Here is a 27,400-nt window from a genome sequence, read left to right on the forward strand (position 1 = left end):
AAAAATTTGGCTTTAAATGTTGACTGCACCCGCCAAATTTCATGCCCATATGACAGTTTTTACTAATTTGACCTCAGATGACCCCTGGTGACCCCGAAATGACCTTCCAAAAATTTGGCTTTAAATGTTGACTGTACCCACCAAGTTTCATGCCCATCCGACAGTTTTACTAATTTGACCTCAGATGACCCTGGTGACCTCAAAATGACCTTCCAAAATTTGGCTTTAAATGTTGACTGTACCCCCAAGTTTCATGCCCATCCGACAGTTTTACTAATTTGACCTCAGATGACCCCTGGTGACCTCAAAATGACCTTCCAAAAATTTGGCTTTAAATGTTGACTGCACCCGCCAAATTTCATGCCCATATGACAGTTTTACTAATTTGACCTCAGATGACCCTGGTGACCCGAAATGACCTTCCAAAATTTGGCTTTAAATGTTGACTGTACCCACCAAGTTTCATGCCCATCCGACAGTTTTTACTAATTTGACCTCAGATGACCCCTGGTGACCTCGAAATGACCTTCCAAAATTTGGCTTTAAATGTTGACTGTACCCACCAAGTTTCATGCCCATACGACAGTTTTACTAATTTGACCTCAGATGAACCCTAGATGACCTCAGTGACCTTGACCCACTAACCAATACAAACCGGTTCTGTCTCGGGTCAAGATGCACCCACCCACCAAGTTTGAGGAACGTGCAACCCCTAGTCTCCGAGAAAATAGGCGGAAGGCAAACTTTAACCAAAACTTTAACCAAATTTGTCACATCCACACACACACACACACATACATACACACATACGGAAAAGTGATTATATAGTCTCCTGCCTTATCAGGCGAGACAAAAACGGTCCCTAGATATTTTTATCTAGTTTTTAAAAATTAATAACAAAAATTTTTTGGCCAAACAATTTTTTGTTACGTTCTACGAAAAAATTTGGGCCAAAAAAGCCGTTTTTTGGGATTTTCTACAAAAATAAGCATTTTGGCCCAAATTGGACCTCACAGATGAATTCAGCAAGTCATTTCCAGTCTAAAAATGTATACTTTTATATTCTTTAGACTAATAATTTAGAAGTTATGAAGCCCGAAAGTTTTCATAATTCCAGGGTTAAGACCACCCTTAATACTCTTAAGGGGGTACTACACCCCTGCCCAATTTTGTGCCTATTTTTGCACTTTCTCAAAAATTATAGCGTATTGGTGACAAGTAAGATATGTATATTTTAGGGGCAAGGACTACAACTACTGCACTGGAAACTTTATTTCAGCACAGACAACAGTTGTGGAGTTACAGTCAAAAATGAGGGAAAACCAATATTTGATCAATAAATCAATAACTACTTGCCTTGAGTTGCTGAATTTTCAGTACAGTAGTTGTAGTCCTTGCCCTATAATATACATCCCTTACTTGTCACCAATGCGCTATAATTTTTGAGAAAAATGCAAAAATAGGCATAAAATTGGCCAGGGGTGTAGTACCCCCTTAAATGATATTAATATCACTTAAAATTACCTGTGTCCTAGTCAATTCTTGCAATTTGATGAACTTCTCAATGACAAGCTGATTGATTCTTGACCACGCCAAGACCATACCATCCCGTGAGATCATGCTGAGATCACGATACATCTGAAATGCAAAATCAAAATTAATTAAAACGTGATTCATTGTTTGGTGTGTGTTTTTTGTGGGGTATGCCACTTGAAGTGATATTTCTTTAACATTGTCGCTATAGACACCAAGACACTGATTTTAGTAAATTTAAATTTTTATTATAGGACCCATACAGACTTATGCGAGCAATGCGACCATAGCCATCATGTAAATATCCCAGCAAACCGATGCGTCTACAGCCCCTGCGTAAAGTATGCACAAATCACACACAACCATAGTTCAGAGCCTGGCAGAATTCCTTAGCAAAGAATCATCAATTCCCCTGTGATGGTCCATGCAGATAAAACATCCTCACTGCATAAATCTCACACACTACACATCTTCAAGTATGTGCAGTGTTTTGCGAAGTGATCAATACAGACATTTTAACAGGCTTCGCCGCTAAAAATCAAAACTTTTCAATTTCATTTTTTTATATCATACCTTGCTAGCTGTGTGAGGTTCTGTTAGTATGCTGTACAGCAAACCAAGTGTTATTTCTTCATGTTGCTGTGATCCTTTACAAACCTGCAATGTGAACAATACATACAATTTGTTCAATTTAGTGTGGATGTTCTGAAGGATAATTATGTTCCTGACTCTTCCATAGAGAATGGAATATATGGATAAATATCATCGTCCCATCATGTAACATACCTATTATCAGAATATTAGTTTGAAAAAAAAACATTGAAAATCCTTCTCGCTTTTATTGCCATCAAAGTGCTTTGCCATGTCTTAAATTGTCTTTTTTAGCAAATACCTGCAAAAACAAAACATTTATTAAGTTTAATTATTTGTAAAAACTCCTGACTTCAAATCAAAGTAGTACCAGTTGATATCAATATCTATAGTATCAATTTATGAAATAGAAAAAACTTTCATATCTGGGCTTTTTTCACAAATACAACACAGACACAATGATATTGTATGTCATACACAGTCACATTATCATTGTCCGTTTTTCCACAGTTCTGCGACTTACCACTGCAACAAGTGCATCATGAGCTTCTCTCTCCGACAAACTTTTAGTGATCTCCTTCACTGTTTCGTAACATCGTTCCATTTTCTGTAAAGATTTAGAGATTTTAATTAATTGCATGACTTGTACATGTATACAGTAGCCCCTACATGTTTGCAAGTTGAGGTAAAATAGGCCAATTTCTTCCAATTGCAGTCCAGGCCTTTTGTTTGCAGGAGAGCTGGAGCTGTCACCCGGCTACAGCTCTCCTTAATTGCTTTTGGTGTGAGCTATAAATTACTCCCCTTAATTGTAATCAGGGGAGCTGTTTTAATGACTTCACCCAATAGTTTTATGCGAAGTTTCTTCACAAATTGTGACCGTCCCACGGCGAATGAGCCGTAAATTCCTCCCGTCAATTTTGTTTTATTTTGTGTTTAAAAATAAACATCATAAACTTAAAAATGGTATATCATTTGACTTCAAACGATATCCAGAAGCGGGGTTATGGTTTGTTAAACTTTGCTCCTTCAACAAAATTATAGCTTTTTACGTTTTTACATGTGTCTCTTCTTCCACATTGTTGGCAATAAATATCAAACAGTCATAATTGACGGTCATTTCAAATACCTGTACAAAATACAATGCCTGGTAACCCACCACTTGAATAGGATTTAGCAATACATGTATAAGCAAACAAAGACCAGAGCTATTAAAAGTTCTATAGCCATCTAAGGTAGAAGCTTATTATCCACTTCAACAATAGGATTATTGATTAGTTTTTGACTATCGAAATGAGACGGATGTCGGGCCAGCTTAAGTTACCGATGAATATGACCTTCGTACACATTTTACACCGTAACTCAGAATACAATTTAGGGAATTTACGGCTCATTTGAGCTGCCGGGTCACAATTATGATTATGATTAAATATAGTAAAACATACTTGAAATCTATTGATAGGTTTACCCAATTCAAAATTACACAAAATTACACAAAATTCGCACACCAGTTGGAACACCACTCTCCTTCAGAGAGCTGTTGACAGCTCACATAGAAAAATCTATAACACAAGGCCTGCAGACAGAAATTCTAAGACTTGGCATAGGTCTAAAAGCATTCAAAATGTTGGCCAAGAGTTAGCTGATAATTTTAATTTTGTATGTTATTTTTGATAATTGGTTGTGAAAATGATTAGATAATTGATGTGTTTTCCAAAAATATTTGCATAACTTGAAAAATGCATGATTTTGGCACTTTTTTTCCAAAAATTGACCAAAATCGACAAACTATTTAAATTTGATTTCCCTAGAGATCGCCTACTTCTGTGAAACTAACCATTTTTTTAAAAGAATTTTTTTAAATATGATGAGGAATTTTAGGCCATTGTTTTTTGTGTTGGGGATGGAGGAAAAAATCTCATTACAAAATTTCACCCTACATGTATAATTTGTATATGATATTTATGGCAACCTGTATGACCTAACATGTTGCAAATTGTCTTCATTACATTTTCAGCTGAAATGGTTTTGCAGGTTGCCGTTTCTTAGATTATGGTCACTGCCAATGCCCAGGTACCCATGCTCAATCAGTTTTTAGTGAGACTAGCGCTAGTATTGAGACTCCAGGGATATCAAATCCAAAAAATTAGTTTCTCTAGGGATATCATATTCCAAAAGTCTCTTCAAGTCCCGCTAGGGATCAGAGTTCGGTTTTTGCCGGCAATGAGGCAAAAACCTTCGAACCCTGCTAGGAATACAGTGGACACTTGTTAACACAAAGTTGTGCGTAATTCAAATTTTACTGCTTGTTATCAGTAGTTCATGTTATCCAGTTCTAATAACATGTGAAATGTTACGTAGGCTTGGGAATGCAAAACATACTTCTTGTTTATATCAGGAACTTCGTTAAGAGGGTTCGTGTTAACTAGTTGCCGTATATCAAATTCACCTCTAGGGGTATCAAATTTTCCGATTCCATGCCCACGCCACATATTTTAATTTTCGGATTTTGATAGTAAATAGAACAAAATGTGACTTTCAAAAGTCATTTCTGGTACAATAATTGTCATTTTTGTGCACTTGGTCTATTATACTAGTCCCATTAGAGGTTGTTTAATAAAAATCTGGTCCCACTAGGGGTATGTTTTTATTAAGGGTGTTAATTCACGGTTATTTGTTTAATCGTTTAAACGGACCACAATCCTGTCAGTTAACCGTGTAAACGTATGTAAAAAAAAAAAATTTGAAAGAAAAAAAATCGTGTTTTTTTTGTTGTTTTTTGTTTTTACATTTAAATGGTTAGCGATTTTTCTAAACGGATAGTGCATTTAACGGGCGGATAAACGTGAAACGTTTAAACATAGACAGCCTTGGCTTAGTTTTTATATAAATCTGGTTCCCAGAAGGGGTTTCCCTTCCAGGAACCCCGGATCTAGCATGGGTTTCCAGAAAATCCTTGAGACCCCCTCCCTGCAATCATTATTGTGTAAAAATATGTTTATTTGTTTAATTTTGAGCATGCAACACATTTTGCCCAAATTATGGCACATGATGTAACTGGATTACTGGAATCAGCCAAATTTGTTAATCCACAGCAAAATTGAGACTGTCGTATTTCACTTTGATGAATGCAAACTGTTTGAGTTTGACATTTACCTAGTTTGCCTGGACTACATACATGTAGGCCTACATGTCAATATCGAAAATATCATCCTGAACTAGATTTCATCAAATAAAATCGCTGGTGTGTAAAATGGATTGCCGTGGGCCTAATGAAAAATAACTGGCAATGATGGCCGCAGAAAAATGCAGAATTTGAAAACAGACATTTACTCATAACTTTGCTAATTTTTGACAGGTCAGATATGCATGCATGGTTGACCCCCTCATTTTTTAGAGAAATAATCACCATTTTAAACAAAAAAAATTCCATGCGAAATATCCTGAAAAATTTTGTGATCAATCTGATCATGCCTTTAAACTCTGTGTGAGCTGTGCATTACGTCCCATTGCACCATTCTTCTAACGACAGGCTTCTAGACTAGACCGGTCACAGACACTATTTACATTTATATTATCTTTTGCAAAATTCCTTCGCAGTTTTTATTTTGGCACAGTTTATAAATGGTGTAAATATGAAGTTGGGTTCCGATTGGCTAATTGAATCATTCATGTCATCCAGGGACTGTCTTTTGGAATTTGCAGGATGAGGAGAGCATTAAATACCAGTAGCTCTGGACTGGAGCTTAATAAAAGATCCGTTTTGAGCAATATAATGGAGAGAATGATCAACTGTACTGTATAAAGTCTAAGACTAAGGAGAGCTAAAATTAAAAATCACTCCCCTAAGTTTGAGCTTTGACTGAGAGAATGGTCTAAGGAGAGCTAAAAATCACTCTCCTTTATCAGATTTAATTTTAAGGAGAGCAGGCTAGCAGTCATGCAGTATTATGAGTATAGAGAGATTGCTCTCAGACTCAGTCTCAGTCTGGCATGGCAGTCCCTGGAGTGACACTGCTGTCACTGGTCATCATCACATCGTCATCGGCACCTCTCTCTACTCGCCTCGGGTCTCTGCTGACATTCGCCGATCAATCGCGAGAATTTACGCGCGTACAAGGTGGCATAAAAACTGCTAAGGATCTTTGCAAAAGGCTGTAGTTTGCACTTTTAACTATCTAAACAATCAAGTACTTTAATCCATTCATGTGCATTCACAAACAATAATTGCTACAAAAACTAACGCACGGAGCATCATCTATGCGGTCGTTTTACTCTATGGCAAAAATACACGGAGTTGATTGAAATCGCCACCGCGTCGTTTGTTATCGAAATTACTGCCTAAAATATCAAGCACTGCTAGTATTACCTCCTCCAAATCATCTTTGACATCGAGTACACTCGTAACATACAGCTTTGATCCCTTATTTTCCCCCATTTTCGCTTAAATGTGAAATTCTAGGGACCGTCGATCTTCACCCAGTCACAATATTGACCATCATGTTTGGCACCTAGGATTGGGCAATATTCAATACAGCATACCTCGAATATTAGATATCGCCCGTCAGTATAAAATCCGAGGCGAGGAACTGACTTGAGCATGTTGAGGGGGCAAATTTTCACTGACAGTTCTCCAGACCTGCAGTTCTCAGAGTTATGGGATCTTTGACAAAATATATAAGAGTTTATATAAATAGAAGAGTGTTCAGAAATACTTTGGTGGGGAGGGCTGGATTTTTTTTTCATGTTATAAATTTTTAGCCCCCCTTCGTGAACCCAAAACTTTTTTGACCCGCCTCTCTCATGATCCCTTAGCTGTGGACCTAAAACATATCAAAACGTTGGGGTACCCTAAGCGCCATTGATCGTTTTCTTATTTCATTCCTTTACAAGCATCCATTGACATCAACAAAAATCAGAAATTTTCTCAAAATATTTGTATTACTAAAATCATAACTTCGAAATTATTAGTCCTATATCATGCTTCTTTACACCAAAAGAATCGTGAGAATGTCCTGCAATTTATGATGATATGGACAATAATGTAGATGATATTGTTCACTCGCAAATAATTTTTATTCACCTTCACCTATGCATTAATATTGCTTCATTCTCTGCCTGCGATCCGCGTTTTTCAGCTTTTTCACTGATTTTCTACGTATTTTGACCATTTATCTCAAAGCATTTCAACGTCATGACACCATTATTATACCTGCTTCCTGGTATCCAATTGGAGCTTGGGATGTTTTCAAGCTTATCATCTAAGAAAGAATCTGATTTGTCAAGTAACTCACTCGCAAACAGCGGAAAAACTAAAAAACTAGTATTGAACTTTTATGCAGCAACCCCCAAATCACCTCTGCGTGAACCAGATATCATTGGTCTTTCCGCACTCTGTATACAATCCGTGCAGTGCAGCGGTTGGTATAGTGAGATTTCAAAAAGGTTAAGACTGGTAACATGAGCCTGCACAAAACGATATGCACAGATTTTGGTTTGACCTTGTGATCCCTATAAAGAGTGTTGGAAATAAGTAATAAGTCGCAGTTTGTAAAGGGTCTATCACAGCTAAAACGTTTTGATATGCTTTTTGAGACCCACCCCCTTATAGTAGGTACAAAATTAAAAGTAGGCCTATATTTTGACCCCCATAATCATGATAATGTACCATTCTACATCAAAGGACAGGATAAACTTGTATTCATGTGCAATGAAATTGTGCCCATTGATAGGCCTATAGGCTATAAAATGTGGAACTGTGGAAATGTTTTAGCATTTTGTAAATATAAATAAAGGGGTGGTGCAATAATTATGTGTAGGGTAAATTGGGGTAAATGGAACGGTGGGGTAAATGGAACGCGAGAATACAATTCCCTCAATCAAGAAAAAAATTGGGCAACATTACATACCGACTGTTCCATTTACCCCAACGCCATACGTTCTGCTTTCGTTTCATACCCCATGCAAGCGTGGGTTTACTCGGTATTTGCGTGGAAGAAAATCTCAAATGTTGTCACTGACCTTGAAGTGGTGCTACGGCTCAGTGAACATTACTAATTTAAGGGTATTGATTCCTAAATATTTGAATGTTGTGCTGAGAGTTGTCTTACAATATTGGCAATATGTTTGTTATCTACAATAACATAAATGTTTAAAACAATAAAATAGCAGATTTTAATGATGAAATTATGCAAATTAATATGCTAATTAGCTAATTGATTAGTTTGGCGTTCCATTTACCCCACAACAGATCCAATTGGGGTAAATGGAACACGGTTGACTGACTTCAAATATATATAACATGTTAATATTTTTTTTACTAATTGGTTTAATTATTATGAAATTATATACTACAAATAACTAATTCATGGTAGATTAGGCCTCCTATTGATTTTTAAAAAATCTGAAAACCATTTTTTCTGTTATGTACCGAGAGAAAGTGTATATTTTTACGTGGTATTTTACCATGTTTATAAAAAAACATGAAAACAAAATTATTTTTGTTAATCTTTTGTTTAGTCACAAGTATATGTTAAATAAAATATTCTGATGTCTTTTCAATGTAAATATAGCTATGAATCCCGGGGGTCACTGCCATTGTGGCCTGTACACCATCCGCGATAATAAACTTTTGAAAAGCACCCTAAACAAGGATTGAACCCTTGGCTAAAACGATACCCTAAACAGGGATTTTATTCCTTGCATCAAATTTCATACCCTAAATTTCATTTCCGCGTATTAGCAATTGCAGTAATTTGCTACCCTTTTCCCCAATATTTCATGTTTTTGGCACCCTAAACGCGTTACGCGCGTATCGTGCCTACCCACGAAAAACTACCCTTTTTACGCGTTTTCATTATCGCGGATGGTGTACAGGCCACAATGGGAGTGACCCCCCGGGCTATGAATGTAGGCTCCTTGCAAGTAATGCCCCTTGTTCCAATTACCCAACCCACTGTTCCATTTACCCCAATTTGTTGCGGTATCTGGAACACCATGACCATGCATGTATTTGGACCGATACAAGAAACAAAGCTATAAAATGGGAGTTTATCTGTTAAAACAAGTTGTAAAAACATATTATCTACTTATTGAAACAAACAAAAATCATATATGGATACCCTCCTGACCACAGAAAGTGATTTATTGCTTAAGCGTTCCATTTACCCCAATTTACCCTACCCCCGGGTTGGTGAATTATAGGAGGGGGGGACAAAGATTTTTGGCAGGCCAAAAGGGGGGGGGCAAGCATTTTTGGCAGGTCCAAGCGATCAAATTTTGGCAGGTCGAAAGGGGGAGGAGTGATTTTTGGCACAGATATTTTGGGCACCGCTACATAATACCGGTTTTGTTTTTAGAGAGTCTGTAAAGTCTACTGTACATGTCTTGGAGCTTCCAAAAAGGCTTTACTGGGACGATGTCCGCGGGTAGCGCGCAAAATTGCTGTGTATTTTACACTCAATTTTCGCCCATGATTGGGATGAAAGGGGCTTCAAAAGCGCGCGAACATTGTATTTTACACTATTTTGGCCCATTATTTGGTTGATTTTTTTCCTCCTTATTTGCCCTCCAGACTTGACTTTTCGACGTGCTAAAAAGTTACACGGGGCAATTATTGCTTTATTTTTTCTTCTATAGATTTTTAGGGGAAATGACCAGTCGCCCCCGCCCCGCATGGAAAAAAAATAGGGGACGTGCCCCGGGGGGGGGGGGGGCACCCCCAATCTAAAATGGCAAGGATGGGCCGCGGCACTGTTAAAAGAAGGGGCATTCAGGTCAGATGTACAATTACAAAAATATGGGGTCATACAACTGAAAAAAATGGGGTCATTCGGTATGAAACTTTGAAAAAAGGATGGTCATTGGGGTAACAAAAAGTAAAATGGGAGTCATTGGGTACAGGATTGCCAAAAGAGTATCATTAAGTACACATAAATAAGTGCCAAACTGCGAAAAAACAACTTGGCCACCTTGGAAATTTGAGAAATCTCATTATTTCTTGAGGAGAACACAAATACCACCTAAATTTGGGAATCATAGTAAAAAGGGGGTCATTGGGTAGCAGGAAATAGAAAAAGGGGGTCATTGAGTACATGAATTTTTTTTTAAAGGGGGTCATTGGGTAATAGGTAGGACCATAACACAAAAAGGGGTCATTGGGTACAAGCCGGTTTGAAAAAGGGGTCTATCCTGAGGCACATGATGCATATCTGTTATGGAAATGCCCCCCCCCCCCCCCCCCCGGGGGACGTGCACCTCCGTTCTCCCGTTTCCGCCGCCTATGATTGGAATGTCACGTGACATGATATAATTGTAAAGAATATAATTATATTTAATGGTCAAAATACAGTGATAATAAATTAATAAGATGTACTACATGAACAATTATTCTAAAAATTGTCAACACTAAAAAAGAACAAATACGAGGGTTGGTCAATAAGTCCTCGCAACTGCTATATATCTCCGCTCAAGCATGACTTTGATTACTGTTACTTATCATAAATACAAGTTTGCACCTCAGTTTGTCTTTCAAAACAAATTTGTAATAGCGATGTTGCATTCTTGATGACGTAATCACATTAGCACAAACACAGTAGCCTAAAATGGGCACTGCATGATTTATGGTAAAAAATAGTGGGAAAAATACGAACCAAATTGAGGTATAGTTACATAATTCCAAATATCTCAAGAATAAAAGTATAGAATTTGGCGCGGTTTTGCAATTTTTTAGACCGATAACATAGGGTTGATGCTATACTCTTTTTAGACCTACACAATTTTTATTAAATATCAGGGATCATGTTGAATATCTCCATTTTTGAGTAGGCTTTATCAGCTATTGGTCCTTTACGTAATAAGAGATAGCGAGATTTATCAACGACAAAATTTAACAAATGGTACCTGATTCGATTGGGTAACTACTGATTATTAAAAAGGGAGCTTTAGGTGGGGAAATCACAAACATTTCTCTATTAATGAAGCCTTTGTTTTCAAAATGTCATGTTTTTGTAATCAAAGTAGCACACCATAGAGAGGCTCTAGATTGAATACGAATTGTGAATTTCAAAAGGTTCGTTTAATTTTAGCATACGACTCAGTATAGCAAATCACTCACACTGTTACTGTCCCGCAAAATTGTATTTAGTCATATTTTTAGCGCTTTTTTGGTGAAATTTTCCTTTTTTCATACATTTTTTGGCACTTTTAATCATATATACCAGCAACGCATGCGCATATTTACATTTTTATTGTAACAATTTCTATTGTCCTGAACATGACCTCTCACACCATACCAATAATCATATTTGTTTTTGTTTCATTTTGGAGATAATTTTGATTAATGTGTCTACCTTGAGTGCTCGTCTCTCATGATTTTCACAGCATTTTTAGTTGTCGTTAAGGCCTATTTTTGATGCCTTTCAAAGACGGTCCTTTTCTGCATCTGTTAATGGATACATTTCTTCCCTCGCAATTATCAAGTGAATATACTTAGGTTACCTCATACCAAAAACAAAGCTTGTAAACTGCTTTGGTCCTTTTGATTACACGTTCCCTAACTACAATTCAAATTTCCCGCCAATGTTGACAATTGTCAGTGCATTATAGCAGTGACTTTATGCAAATGAGGTTATCTAATTTAAGGTACTCTAATAGAAAATTTTTATGTGTTTTGAAAGACAAAGGTACGAACTTGCATTTATGATAAGTAACTGTCATCAATGTCATGCTTGAGCAGAGATATATAGTAGTTGCGAGGACTTATTGACCAACCCTCGTATATTGCAGCTTTTCGTGATTTAAAGAGCAGACCCAGAAGGAATTGACACAAACCTCAAGTTAGGCCTATAGACAAAACTATAAGTTACTATACATAATTATTATGATGATTTATCAAAATAGGCCTACATAAAGTACCTGATCAAAAAACCTTATCTGTCATGTCTGCTAATGTACTTTTGTTCTGGCTTACACTTAGGCCTAATACTGGAACATTCGCGAACGCGCGCGCGCGAAAAAATTAAGTTTTAGGCCGTGAGAGCAAAATGTAAAAAATATGGGGTCAATGGGTGAGAGCATGAATTTTGGCATTCGGTAAGAGCAAAATGTAAAAAATATGGGGTCATACGGTGAGAACGTGTCCTTTTTTGCAAATGGAACCTTTGGGTGAGAGCCGAAACAGCGCCACAGAAACCTCGAACATCGAATTTCTAGTTATAAATGGCTCAGTTCAAATTTTTCAAAATAAGTAACAAAATGAGTAATAAATGAAATTTGCTGTACAAAATGAGAAATAAGGAAACAACCCAAAAGTTCGATGAAGCCCTATAAACGAAAGTCCTTTCGTTAGAAGGCTAACCCCCTCCCCCCTCCCCTCTAACGTAAGTTTTCAAATATCGAAAATTCCAGCCCGGATACAGGACCGTCGCTATGGTGGATGGGGATGTGGAGGAGTGCGAAGGCTGTGCGACAATGCAATGATATTGATCCGAAACCAATATTCTATTTTATTTTAAAATATTTTTCTTCCATACCTTTTTGGGCACGAAAAAATTATGACTTGCTTCATTGCTAGATTTTCAGGTTTTTGCAGGTTGCGAGTACTGCACTCTATATTGATTTGAAATTATTTTGAAGCAACCACTGTGAAATATCAATATCGTACTTCTAAAATACTAACATTTTTAAATTATATTTAAAATCCTTAAAAAAAGATCAACTTTGACCGATGTTTTAACTACTTTTTTACAAACGTAATCGGACTTTTTAACCCTCTCCCTCCCTAACGAAAGGACTTTCGTTTATAGGGCTTCATCGAACTTTTGGGTTGTTCCCTAAGGGTCTTTGGGTGACAGATCAAATGGAAAAATAAGGGGTCTTCGTGTGACAGAGCATGTGTTCGTAAAAAATATGGGGTCTTTGGGTGAGCGACGCTGAAAAGGGCCAGTCCTACATACGTACGCGTCACCTCCAAAGTGGGAGTGCCCCCCCCCCCCGGGAACTCAACACAAAAGTTCACAACCATGAGAGTTACCAAATTTTTTTATCAGTAGCAAGGACCACGAAATTGGCAAAATAGGGGGTATTGAATTTGCACTGTCCATGAAATTTGACAGTGAAATCAGCATGAATAGGGGTATTTAATTTGCACTGTCCGCGAAATTTGGATAAAATGGGTACTTGAGAAAATCCAGAAATTTTATGCCAATATTTAGTGTCATTGATAATGGTGTTTGAAAGTCTAGTCATTGAAAACCACAAAAAAGGGGTTGTTTTGGGCCAAATTTTGTCCTCGATTTTGCATGAAAAATGGGGTTAAATTTGATGAAAAATCATTGCAAAAGGGGCCTTTGAAAGATTTGGTACGGTAACCCTCATGGTTGTCAACTTTTGTGTTGAGTTGGGGGCCGGGGGACTAATGTTGTTTAGTTTTTACACGCCCCCCCCATCTACGTGCCAAATTTTACCCCCCCCCTGTTCATACACCCCAAACATTTACACCCCCCCCCAATATTCAGAACTTTTATGGCCCCTACATATTTTCCGGTCCTCCCCAATCAAAGTATTTCTGAACACTCCCTTATAGCCTACAAAAACATCGAAAAGCAATCTACATTCTAAGGGAACAACCCAAAAATTCGATGAAGCCCTATAAACGAAAGTCCTTTCGTTATAGGGAGGGAGGTGGTTTTTTTTTAAGGATTTAATATTATTGTACAATTTTAGTATTTTCTGAAGTACGATATTGACATTTTACAGTGGTTGCTTCAAAATGATTTCAAACAAATATAGAGTGCAGCACTCGCAACCTGCAACTCATTTGTAAGTTTATCTTTTAAAGTAGTTGTACCGCACTTTGATTCTTTTTTATTTGAAAATCCAGCAAGTCCTAATTTTTTATGAAGACAAATATTTCAAAATAAAATAGAATTATTGTTTCTTAAACGTGATCAATATCCTAAAAATGTCGCACCCCCACAACTTGCCATCGACCATAGTGACGGCCCTGTGCCCAATGAATACACGGGTTAATTTTTGACATTTGACACATACGTTAGAGGGGAGGGGGTTAGCCTTCTAACGAAAGGACTTTCGTTTATAGGGCTTCATCGAACTTTTGGGTTGTTCCCTAAAGACATACCTTTTTGTCGCACTGAGGCTGCCGTCCGGGGGGGCACTCAACTTTAGAAGTGACGGGTAGTGCCTACCGGAGTCGCGAAGTAGGGGCCTATCGGTAACAAAGCGTTATTTAAAAAAAGGGGGTCATTGAGTACAAACAAAATCAAAAAGGGGATCATTGGGTATAATATTTTGAAAAAAGGGGGTCATTGAGTATAAGATTTTTAAAAAAAGGGTCATCGGGTAGAAAATTTTGAAAAAATGGAGCAAAATTTGAAAGTTTTGGCATTATTTTGTTGCATTTTGATAATGCTCTTCTAAATAATTTAGAAAAAAAGGGGGTCATTGGGTAGCCGCAACCAAAAAAAAGGGGCCCATTGGGTAGCCGCAACTAAAAAGAGGGGGGTCATCGGGTATGACTTTTAAAAAAGGGGGTCATCGGGTATAGTCGACTTCAAAAGAGGGGGCCTATTGACAATCACATACCGTCACTTCCAAAGTTGAGTGCCCCCTGGGCTGCCGTCAAAGGGCGGTGCAATAAGGGCTGTGCAATAATTATGTACCCCCCCTCGACCTGTCAAAATGCTTGCCCTCCCCCCCTTTTTTTTTTTGGTCTGCCAAAAATCCTTGCCCCACCCCTATTATAATTCACCATCCCGGGGGTACACATGATTTTTGCACCACCCCTAATTATGGGCCCTGAGGGTAATATTGAGGGGTGGGGCAAGAAAATTTTTGGCCAGTCGAAAGGGGAGCTAGCTATTTTTGGCCAGCTGAGAGGAGGGGCGATTTTGGCACACATTCATGGGGTGGTATTTTATTGAAACGCTCTAAAAAGGAGGCCAATTCAAGTTTTCCTGCTTGCTGTGCTCGCAGGCCTATAGGCCTATGGGATGGGATCATTGGGTCCCATCATCCCAAGGTGGGGCAAAGATTTTTTGGGAATTCCGAGGGGGGGGCAAGAAACTTTTGGCAGGCCGAGAGGCAGTGGCATAGATTTTGACATGGGGGATGGGGTTGGCAATTTTTTTTAAAGTATGAATCCAGCATCTTTTAGGGACAGAATAAGTTTATGGTACAAAATTTTGCTATTTTGAAGATAAACATGATAAACTGATATGGTGCAAAAGTGGAATAAATGTTGCACTTTCGGGGCTAAAATGGGCATATACGGTGAGGTTAATCAATAATTTGGTCAGATAGGCCTACCCATATTCATGCATCAACATTATGGGGGGGGGGGGTGATTGTATGGACCACCCCCTTGGCAAAATATTGGGGGGATTTATCATTATATCCCCCGGATACGCCTGTGCCGAGAGGGGAGCATTTGGCATTGTTTGGAAATTTACCCTACCCCCCCCTCATAATTATTACACAGCAGTGGCGTAACTAGGGGAAAAGGGGGGGGGCGTGCCCCGGGTGCTACCACTAGGGGGCGCCAAATTGGCCTCACTTAAAAACAGACGTAGATCCCGGGGGTTGGGGATAACCCCCCCAATATTTTGCCGGGGTGGTCCATACAATCATCCCCCAATGTTGACGCCTGCATGCATGTGGGTTTCTGACCAAATTATTTGGCCATTTTAGCCCCCAAAGTGCATTTTTTTCGCCCTTTGCACGAATTTATTCTATTTTTCACCATATTTCAACAGTTTAGCTTCAAAATGGCAAACGTTATCGTGCGCATTTGTACCATAAACTTATTAAATTGCCAAAAGGTGCTGAATCCACTGCTTAAAAATATATTGAACCGATGCCATTCCCACACCTCCGCCCATATTCTCGGGTGGAGGATAGGGGCGCCAATTTTGTTTCTTGCTCCGGGCGCTACCAACCCTACGCCACTGTTTGGGAGGGGACAGTATGACCGGGGCATTCCGACTCTCAACCAGGCTAATAAAGAATAGTTTGAACCACCTATAATGACTGGTTACTTTGGTAACACAACAAAATAGGTCATAGCTATCGAGTCCTAAAGATGATTTTACCCTGAACGAGTAACTAGGCAACAAGTTGTTACAAGCAGTTATAACTCATGCTTCTCTAATAGAATTTAGGTATTAAACAGTACCAACAGTTTGAGACCATTTTCATCAAAGTTGGGGCATTTGTTCTCTTTAAGGGATCGGATACTGACGTTTTCACATACTAGTATTTTGTGTGGGACCTGAGAGCACATCAGACATATCGAATTGCATTTTGCATATACGAGGAATGTCCTTCTGATATCAAATAATGGATTTTTTTATTTGATATAATACACATTTAATGGCAAATGATTAAAAAATTATATTTCTGAAATTTAACAGTCCTTGAAGTAAATTGTTTAAATCTAATACTTAAATGTGTGTAGCTGGGATGAAAACCTGTTCATCATATGAAAATTTTGGTATTGAAGATATAGATTTTTTTCCCAAAACACACAAAAAAATGTAGGTCTTTTGGGGGGAAATGTATATCTTCAATATGAAAGGTCAAAATTTTCAATTGATGGTCGGCTTTTCATTCCAGTAGTCCGGCTGCCAAATGTAATTTGGTCACAGAAGCTGGTTTTTGGTATCCATAGTTTTGTTTTTGCTGGTTATTGCTTCTCAAGACCAACAATTTCCAAGAATAAGTTTACTGGACCTCTATCAGCATTGAGCTTTTCGAGACATGGAGGGTATGGAGTTCATACAGAGATCAAAATTCAAAACTGCTCAAATGTTGTTGCAAAGTTTACCTAATTATTTCGCTGTCATAGCGGTCCAAAACCCAAAAAAAAGTACACTTTTACCTATCTGTGACATACCTTCTGGAGTTGTAAGCAAAAACTTCAAAGGTCACGATTTGACCTCCACAGGGGTTAAAACCTGAAAAATGCTCCGAAAATAGTCTCAAATTGTTCATCATAGAAAATCAATGCAGAAAAATAATAGTTTGTATTGTGTAAGATGTTTCCTTACATGGGTAACCATGGTAAGTATTGGTAACATAGCAAAAAAGGGCCAGGTCTATGTGATTCAATGGACACTGACCTTTGTCACCATCTTACCATGGTAACTTATTATATCATCCTAGCTATGGCAAACTATTCTTTCTTTTTTTGTTTATAGCAGACAAAAAAATTGAGACTATTTTTATACAAGTCTGAGTGTTTTTCAGGTTTGACCCATGGATGTCAAATGGTTACCTTTGACCTTTCTGCTGATAACTCCAGAAGAGAATGTCTCAGATAGGTAAAAGTATACTTTTTCTGGATCGCCATGGCAAAGAGATTAATTTGGCGAACTTAAATATCAACAGCATTTGCTTGAGCAGTTTTTAATTTTGACCTCTGTATGAACTTTGACCCTCCATATCTCAAAATGTTCAATGCTGACAGAGGTCCAGAAAATATATTTTTGAAAATTGTGGTCTTGAGAAGCAAAATCTATCAAAAACAAAACCATGGACACCAAAACAATGTCAAATCTACTGGCAGCCAGACTACAGGACTTTTTTTCTGAAATCCTTGCAAGTGGCTGGCATACTGCAAACAGAAACAGAAAGTTGGTACATGTCTAAAATACAGAATCAGTATCAATGCAGTTTTTTTAATGTATTTTTTAATATTTATATTTATTTATTTAAACCATTTTACTTTTGCTGTTTAAAGGAAAATCTTACTTTCTTCAAAATATTAAGGGTGATCTTAAGGAGTCGGATATTAACGTTTGTATAGTACTTTTTGTGGGAGCTGAGAGTACATCAGACATATCGAATCGCATTAAATTATTTTGATTTTTTTAAATTTGCGAATACAAATTTTATGACAAATTATTATAATGTGATTAAAAAAAATAATAACAAAAATTTGTTTACTCAAGAATTTTTGTTGTTGTTGCCCATGATTTTCTCCCAAAATGAGCATTTTTGCCCAAATTTGACCGCACATATGGATTCCATCAAGTCTTTTCCATTCTAAAAATGTATACTTTTATATACTTTAGACCACCCTTATGTGCTAGGCCATTTCTTTTTAAGTTGAGAAAAAACCTATAATGCGCTTTACCATTTTTTTGTCCTGATGTAGCAGTGATGTTAACACCTTGAGCCAGCTGTTTCTCATGTGAATCTATGTGGCATCTGTAAGAGCATATCTGTGTGTGCCAGCGCTTTGAGCAAATGCAAGCAATTTGAAGCTGCACCTAATGTAATGCACACTGAAATCACTGTCACATCAGGGTGAAAAAAGGTATAGGCAGGATTCATTCTTTTATTGAAATTCTTGTCCACTTTTATTTGCAGCTTCAGGGCCAAATTTTTATCCTGACAACTTTTTAAAAAGTTCCATAATGTGCCAATCTTGTAGTGCTACACATCAAATTTAATTTCACATAGGTTAGTCTCAGAAACATACATACATGTAGCTATATTCTTGGTGTCTAATGCAAACAAGCAGCACAATCATTATGTGTGTCATTGTCAGTACTTTGTAAGTGAGGTATGGCCTCTTTGTTCTGTTGCCAATGAGTTTAAAGCACTTTGGGCTATTACGGTTGATATCATAACTTTTCTTAACCTTCTTCTTCATTCTACCTTTGCTGCACTGCTTTGTACACACTGTGCAGACCTGCCAACCTACTGAATTCAGAAAAAAAGGACATTGAGACTAAAACCTTGTACATGTACACAAACCAGGTACCAACAAATTCAAAGACTTGAGGTGTGCAATACTCTCAGAATTCAGAGAAGGTTTTGCAGGTCTGAACTTATCACAATAGCCTTAAGAGAAAGCTATAACAAAATTTTAAAGTGAAATTTGCATCATTTTCTGCTGTTCTTGCATTTCAATTTGCCATCACTGAAATTTTCAGAAAACAGGACTGTCCCTCTTTTTCACTTTGGGAAACCCAAAATGAGGGACAGTTGGCAGGTCTGACTGTGTATGTAACTATCACACACAAGCATGTGAAGTTAGATTTGTATCTGAACAAGTCTCTGTATATATTTCTACAGTCAGCATATATCATAACTTTTCTGCATCTTCTTCATCTACTTTTGCTGCTGCCTCTTCTGCTTCTTTAGCCTTCTTGGCTGCTAATAGCCGTGCTCGTCTAGCTATTATTACACTCATGGGATGAACTGGGTAGAAACCACTTAATCCTGTGAAAAGAAAAGAAGAAAAAGGAGACTGTGATGACCATACACAGAATAAATAAGCTTTAAGGAGGTACTACACCCCTTGATAAATTTGTGACTATTTTTGCATTTTTCTCAAAAATAATAACACACGGGTAACAATTAAGTTATATTATAGGGGCAAGGAATCCAGTTACGTACACTGGAATTTCAGTGACTCAAGACAAGCGGTACGTTATTTATGATAAGAAAAGAGATACTGCTACAAATTATGTACCTCATTTCTTAACATATATAATGAACTACTTGTCTTGAATCACTGAAATTTCAGTGAAGTAATTGGATTCCTTTCCCCTAGCTATAATATACATAACTTTTGTTACCAGTGTGTTATTTTTGAGAAAAATGCAAATTTAGTCACAAAATTTATCAGCAGGTGTAGTACCACCTTAAACATGTTAAATTTAACCCCAAACCCAATCTTACCTACAATGATTTTGCTATGGGATACACAATTTAACTGACAATTTGACAATAATGTTGTGTACATGTACCAGTACTGCCAGTAGCATTCCAGTGAACAGTGAATTCTCAGAACCGTCCCATAGAGACAATCAAGTGAGAAGTGACTGGTCATCATAGCCTATTTTTCGCAAACTATTAAGGGGTGGGGTATGAACCTTTGGACAGTATTTATTGTGGGACATTAGAGCACATCAGACATATCGAATTGCATTCTGAATATGAAGAATGTCCTGATATAAAATAATTTTGATTTTTTGAAATTCGCAATGTAGTACACATTTTATGGCAAATGATTAAGAATTGATATTTTTGTACAGTACTCGACGTAAACTTTATAAATCTGATAATATGTACTTAAAGTGTATGTAGGTGGGATGAAAAGCCGACAATCAATTGAAAATTTTGACCTTTCGTATTGAAGATACACTTTAAGAATATATCATTAGATTTATAAAGTTTACTTTGAGGACTGTTATATATCAAAAATGTGAAAAATATCAAATTTTAACAATTTGTCATAAAATTTGTATTATATCGTGAATTTCAAAAAATGAAAATTATTTGATATCAGAAAAACATTCTTCGTATTCAGAATGCAATTCGATATGTCTGATGTGCTCTCATGTCCCACAAAAATACTGTCGAAATGCTCAAAACGCTCATTCCAGATCCCTTAAAGTTAACATACATTTGCAACAATTCTCCTACTTTCCATTTGTACATATACATGTATGTAGTGAGAAACATCCCTCTGTCGCATCCTTTATCATATGGGTGCCTATCTCGCTACGGTGGGAATTTGTTGTGTACATTTCCTTGATAGCAAGTACCACCACACAAATTCAATTACTGCAGTTTGCTGTGTCATGTTGGCTCCCGATCTCCTAGCATGCTGTGTGGATAAACTTACTGGGGACCATCACGATCTTCCACTACGTGATTCAGGGCTATTTATTGTCCACCTTAGTGGAGAGCCGTGTTCCGTTAAAAAATGTCAGTATGATAACAGTCGATGTCTGTGCTGATGAAACTAAGTTGGATGTGGACAACTAGTACATATTATGTACAAGTGGAAAGTAGGTGACTAACTTGTTGCAAGATTTGATTCTTAGATTAGATCTTGATCCATCTGATCCTTCCAAGCTCATCAATCAAATTGTGAAGAAATTGAAAACCAGCAAGCTTATCAGCTTGTAAATGATTGGCCAAGAAACCACTGGATTATTAAATCTATTATAATACAACTTACATGGATTCTGACGAACAGAACTTTCTTTCTGTACTTACCTAGTAACTGAGCAACTGGTTTTGAAGGTGTTGCTCCTCTTTTCAACCAAAATTTGAGTCGTTCAAAGTTAATTGACACCAGTTTTTCATTGTAGATATTAGGCAACGGATCATATGTGCCTAGCTGTTCATATTTCTTTGGTGAGTTTCGAGCATAAGAGCTACGAATGGCAACAAGGTGGTAGAAAGGGCGATTGGTACAGCCATATCTGGCCAGACGAATCATAAGTCCTGTTGGTAATTTCCCCTGTAATTTTTAAACATAAAAGAAATTTTGTAATATTAATAACTATGTGATGACATGACAATGGAACTGTACAATGAACAAGAAGTTAATGAACGCTGCAGGCTATGGAGATATTACTACAGTGGAAACTCGTTAATACAAGCTCTGATAATACAAAAAACCTGGTAAGACAAGCTTGATTTTCAGGTCCCTGGCACTGAATCCCTATGTAATATGTGATGGATAAGACAAAATCCTGATAAGACAAACTAAATTTTGTGGCCCCACAAATTTCGCATTAAAGAGTTTCCACTGTAGTATATTGCGACTACGCCGACTAGACTATTAATTGGTTTAGTGTATCAGAGATATTTTCTCTGACAGTGTGAAGCAGACTCTGCTTTGAAGCAGTATATTTTAGAATTCCTTCTCGCCCCCATACACTACATAGCACATGCAGATATACATGTATGTAGTGTAGGAACAGTGTCTCGTAGTTCGGAAAGTCACATAAAGCTGGTGGTCCCGTGTACAGGAAGAGTCAAATCCTGTGCACGTTAAAGTGTCAGAGCTATTCGAAAAGAGAAGGGGACCACCTCACCACCATCCCCGGTTCTGATATCTGTATTTATCACTTCCTCTAAGTTCCAGAGCAGGGTTTACTTCAACGCACAAAACACGCATATTTACGCGTTCAGACACTTTGCGGACTCCTTCAAAACCAAAGTCTCAAAGTCCAACGCAGTACAAAAATCTTGAAATGTACGCTGTTCAAATATTGCAAGATTTGAATAGAGAAACACCCGATATTGTGCATTTATTCTTGGCTTTTGGCATTAAGAACCTACTCCCTATGTGCAGGGCCCGTCATATTTTGTCAGCATCGATCCATGCATACATGTATTGTAGTAATTGCGAGTCTGAAGACTTGTAAAGTCAGTCAGTGCACTTGTGTAACATTTGAAATTTTGCAAATTGAGTTTGGGTCCTTTTTTCTGTTTGAAGCAATAATTTAAATAGTGTAAAAATGATGCACCAAATGGCTTCAATTGGACCTTCATTTTGTAAAATTTTCCCTCTCAGGGGGGAATATCCCCTCAGATACCCCCTGCATACTGAATAAACAAGTAGCCGAGTTTTCGCTTCTGCTTTCGACATTTGCCAATTTAGGCCCTATGTTTAACACAATCTATAGGCCTACAATAATAGGGGAAACGTGCCCAGGAAAGGCTTCATGGACCGTAATTTCACAAATTTTCTGCTTTTTCAACCTTTTGATCTCAAATTTTACACAGTAATAGTGCCTAAATGGTCCACCAATTGCTTCAATTCTAAAGGTCTTCATTTTGCAAAGGTTTCTTACTACCTTAGGGGGCATTTTTTACATTATTTTCTTCTAAAATTGAACCTCCCCCCTCCCTCCTGACTGCTCTAGATAGATCTGCCACTGCTCCAAACACACACATGGTTAAAAATGTCTTCAAAAATAATATTATAAAAATACCCCTTGAGCAATGCTTTTGACCCCTTCAGAGGAAAAATTCACAATTGAAAGGGTCCAAAAAATTTGAAAATACTCCTTCAGCAAAATGCTTAAAGAGGACTTTCAGTTTAGCTCAAATGAGCTGCTATAGGAAGTATAAGAAAGGAAAGGAAAGGAAAGGAAAGGTTTGATTGGGCTCATTTCCTATAAATATTGCTATGCATTTTTTTTAGTTTTAAATGTCTATAAAATGGCTCCTGTTACCATTTTACTGATCGTGACTGCCTTAATCCTGGTGGTCTTAATCCTGGAATTATGGAAACTTTTGGGCCTCATAACTGCTAAATTGTTGGTCCAAAGTAGAAAGTATATAATAATGGCAAAGACTTGAAAAATTCATCTGTGAGTCCTAATGGGTTTTTTTTTGTGTAATTAATGAAGAAAAAATATTTTAAAATAAAATACAATTATAAAATTTTGTTTCTTCCATAAACATGATCAATATCCTAGCACTGTCGCACCCCCTCCACAACCCCATGAACCATAGCGACGGCCCCTGTATTCTATCATTCTATGAATACGGGTTGTAATTTTTTGATATTTGACACCATAGAAGTACAACACTTTAATATGTTGGAGGGGAGGGGCGGAGTGGGGGGTAGCCTTCTTAAAGGAATTTCGTCTATTGGACTTCATCAAACTTTTCGTAACATCGATATTAAGACTTCAGTGATACATAATCATAAAGAATGAAGTCATAACATTCTGTTGCTGAATCAGAAAGTAAGGCATGCAGCCAATGCCCGCCATAGCTTATTAATGCGGATATCACCCTATTTTCATGGATACACACATGTATCGATCACTTATCGGATTAAGTATAGAACACAATAGATGAAGTATTTGATTGGCAAGGTTATCCCTGTGTCCCCTAGCTGCTAGTGTCCGAGTCCCGGGGGGGAGCACTCCCATATATTGACATACCCGGTCGCGGTACCTCATGTTCCATGAAAAAAAAACCATTGTTTTTTCAGTACCGTAGCCTACACTGAATGACCCCCTTCTTCATTCTTGAACAATTAATCCTCAAAATTGACATTTTGTTGTGCTTGAGCAAAATTGGGTAAAAAGCTATTTTTGATTGTCAATGTGAAATTTCAGGGAGCTCATGTACATGTATACAAAATCACCCCATTTTGACATTGCCAACACCGGATCGAATGACCCCATTTTTTCTGAAATTTTTTACACCGATAGACCCCCTAGTTTCGTATGCTGGTGGGCAGAGGTAGGTACGTCACTTTCATTCACTAGGTCGGACATTCGGGAACATTGACATTGTCCCCTTCGTCCCCTTTGCACAAGCGCGCGCAAAGCCTCGCATCATAGCAACCAGCTCGAGAAAGGGGAACCAGGGCTTCCAACTCTCACGCATTGGCCGGAGTCTCACGCATTAGGTCACTTTCTCACGGTCTCACGCCAAGGTTGTATAATCTCACGCGAAAAAGCTGGAAAATTAGTAAAATCTCACACATCATCATGAATTATTTGTTGCTCCAACCCCCCCTCACATTCTCGAGCGCCGTGGCTCAAATATTAATATGGTACAAAATGAACATTGGAGTCGGCAAATACCGGTACGCCTGCCCTAGAGAGCTGTCTCACGCCAAGCAATTCCAAGTTGACAGCCCTGGGGGAACTACACATGCGCACACTGGTTTTAATAACAAGCAAGGCATTTCCCCTGTGACGTCAGCCCGACCAAGAGAATATTCGACATGTCCTAATGCCGCCGCCCCCCCCTCCCCGCCTGCAATTATTTTTTCCGTACATCGTATAAATTTTCAACTGAATTTACACGTATGCGTTACAAATATGATGTTTGAAAAAAATAATCGCCCCCCCCCAGACATAGACCTTAAGATACTAATTTCGAGGAGCATAAACACCAAATTGGTGTCGTATGACCTTTGACATGCATGCATTCTTTTGTCGGGAGTTGACATGGTCTTTCAATTTGTGCCGAGTGTCCTTGAGCTTGGCAGACTTGACTATGCTTCATGAAAGGATTCAAATAGATAACCTCGGCTCTGCCCCACTAATCCCCAGCTATTGTCTGAAATTGCTCCTCGGAAGATATATCATAACAACTCAGTCCTCAAATGATAGTCATTTGCTAAAGATAAATGACTGACTATCATTGAGGACTGAGTTCCGCAGTCTACCCCCCCCCCCCCTGGGCCTTGTCTTGATACTCATCATGATGTACTACTTGAATTTTTAAGCTTACCATATCAGTAGTGTTTGTAAGCTTTTATACCAGCTGCGATGCAAGATTTTTGAATGCAGAAGACAAAACCAGATGTGCCCTGAAGTTCACGAACATTTAAAAGAACATTTTCATGACGATCATAGCTCAAAACTTCACAAATTCTTGACCACATACATTCACACATGCACCCAGAAAGCTCTTATAAACTCAAAGGAGAAAACTTGAACACGACGCCGAGTAGGTCATGAATATTAATCAAGTGATATCATGCTCAATTTCAGGCCTGCTCAATTTTGTGCCTGGATATTAAAGAGCGCCCGTGCGTGTGGTGCTCTGTAATTGTAATAATTGTAAATAAATAAATAAATAAATAAATAAATAAATAAATAAATAAATAAATAAATAAATAAATAAATAAATAAATAAATAAATAAATAAATAAATAAATAAATAAATAAATAAATAAATAAATAAATAAATAAATAAATAAATAAATAAATAAATAAATAAATAAATAAATAAATAAATAAATAAATAAATAAATAAATAAATAAATAAATAAATAAATAAATAAATAAATAAATAAATAAATAAATAAATAAATAAATAAATAAATAAATAAATAAATAAGAAAGAATAGAATAGAATAGAATAGAATAGAATAGAATAGAATTGAAATGAAATGGGGTGTGCCCCCTGGGGTAAAATTTCCAAATGGTGTGCCAAAAATAGCTTTCTCCACCGGCCTGCCAAAATTCTTTGCCCTCCCCATCTCGGCCTGCCAAAAAACATCTCCCTCCCTAGTTGCACCATAGGTATATTCCTCTAATACCTATGGTTGCACATGCCAAATGTTTTGGATCCCAATTTGCAAACCTTTAAAGACCCATCAGTGAGTGATCACCCTAGCGCAAGTGTTAAAAAAATTAAAATTGTTTACAAATTGCTTTAAAAAGTGAAGGATAAGTCATTCTATTCAAATTGTCGTTTGATATTTGAAATGAAGAATTTGGCCAAAAACAAAGAAAACAGCACTATTGATGAAGTTGAAGCCCCATAGAAATACATGTAGCTAATTTATTTAGGCCTAGGCCTACTGTCAGTACATAAATTACAAATTACATGTAAACGTCTTTTGTCTTAAATATACGGCTTTTGGCTGAACTACTACTACTAGCAGGCTATGTTAGCACATCTATGACAATGATAGGCCTACCAACATCTGAATTTTGATACCGGTACAATCGTCCGGTTGAGCAAATCACTGAATGGACCTTTAAGGCCCTTCACAATTAATTCTTAGTTTCCTGTTTCATGGTTGAAAACCAGGGATGAGGCGACTTTTAATTATTAATTATTAATTATCTTTTATTTTCTTTATTTTAAAATAAGTGGTCGCAACCTACATCAAGCCATTTTGACAAGGAGCATGCATTTAATTATTTTACTACTATGTTTGATTTTATACATAAGTAATGGTACAATTAGGTTCTAAGTTTATTCATCATTATAGATGATATGATCAAAGTCGGAAAGTAGCAAATGGTAGTCATTAAAAGTTATTTTTAAAGAGAAAATCCAAAATATAAATAAAATAATTAAATATTTTGCAATTCTCAACTTTGGACGCGGGCGGAAACAGGAAACTAAGAATCAATTGTAATTGGCCTAAGGGATCTAAAATGAGCGTTTATTGCGTTTCGACAGTATTTTTTTGTGGGACATGAGAGCACCTCAGACCTATCGAATTGTATTCTGAATACGAAGCATGTCTTTCTGATATCAAATAATTTTCATTTTTGAAAATCACGATATAATACAAATTTTATGACAAATTATAAAAATTTGATATTTTTCAAATTTTTGATATATAACAGTCCTCGAAGTAAATTATATAAATCTAATGACATATTCTTAAAGTGTATGTAGCAGGGAGGAAAAGCCGACGGTCAATTGAAAATTTTGACCTTTCATATTGAAGATATGGATTTTTTTTCCAAAAAGACCTAATTTTTTTGGTGTTTTGGGAAAAAAAATCCATATCTTCAATACGAAAGGTCAAAATTTTCAATTGATCGTCGGCTTTTCATCCCACCTACATACACTTTAAGTATAAATCATCAGATTTATAAAGTTTACTTCAAGTACTGTTAAATATCAAAAATATCAATTTTAATGATTTGCCATAAAATGTGTATTAAATTGCGAATTTCAAAAAACAAAATTAACTGATATCAGAATGACATTCTTCGTATTCAGA

At 37.2% G+C, this 27,400-nt stretch overlaps 2 protein-coding genes across 3 annotated transcripts in view; both read right to left on the reverse strand.

The window, feature by feature from the left end:
- Nucleotides 1–6,625, reverse strand: part of LOC140158908 (integrator complex subunit 3-like) — a 48,671-nt gene extending 42,046 nt beyond the window's left edge. For both annotated transcript variants that reach the window (XR_011859835.1, XM_072182177.1), the window contains exons 1-4: nt 6,494–6,625; nt 2,648–2,731; nt 2,107–2,190; nt 1,525–1,638 (exon numbers count right to left, since the gene is read on the reverse strand). Coding sequence is in view for 1 of the 2 variants with exons in the window: in XM_072182177.1 (XP_072038278.1) it covers nt 1,525–1,638; nt 2,107–2,190; nt 2,648–2,731; nt 6,494–6,562 (351 nt within the window). In the remaining variant the exon portion in view is untranslated. The remainder of the gene's footprint in view (nt 1–1,524; nt 1,639–2,106; nt 2,191–2,647; nt 2,732–6,493) is intronic.
- An 11,436-nt stretch (nt 6,626–18,061) lies between these two features.
- LOC140158909 (small ribosomal subunit protein bS16m-like) lies at nt 18,062–25,353 on the reverse strand. The gene is made up of 3 exons (XM_072182178.1): nt 25,159–25,353; nt 21,160–21,406; nt 18,062–19,371 (listed from the first exon to the last, which is right to left on the reverse strand). The coding sequence occupies exons 1-3, from the start codon at nt 25,159–25,161 to the stop codon at nt 19,235–19,237; spliced, it is 387 nt and encodes a 128-aa protein (XP_072038279.1). The 5' UTR covers nt 25,162–25,353; the 3' UTR covers nt 18,062–19,234.
- Between the last annotated feature and the right edge of the window lie 2,047 nt (nt 25,354–27,400).

This window comes from Amphiura filiformis, chromosome 8, assembly GCF_039555335.1.
Source record: "Amphiura filiformis chromosome 8, Afil_fr2py, whole genome shotgun sequence".
In the NCBI taxonomy this organism is placed as follows: domain Eukaryota; kingdom Metazoa; phylum Echinodermata; class Ophiuroidea; order Amphilepidida; family Amphiuridae; genus Amphiura; species Amphiura filiformis.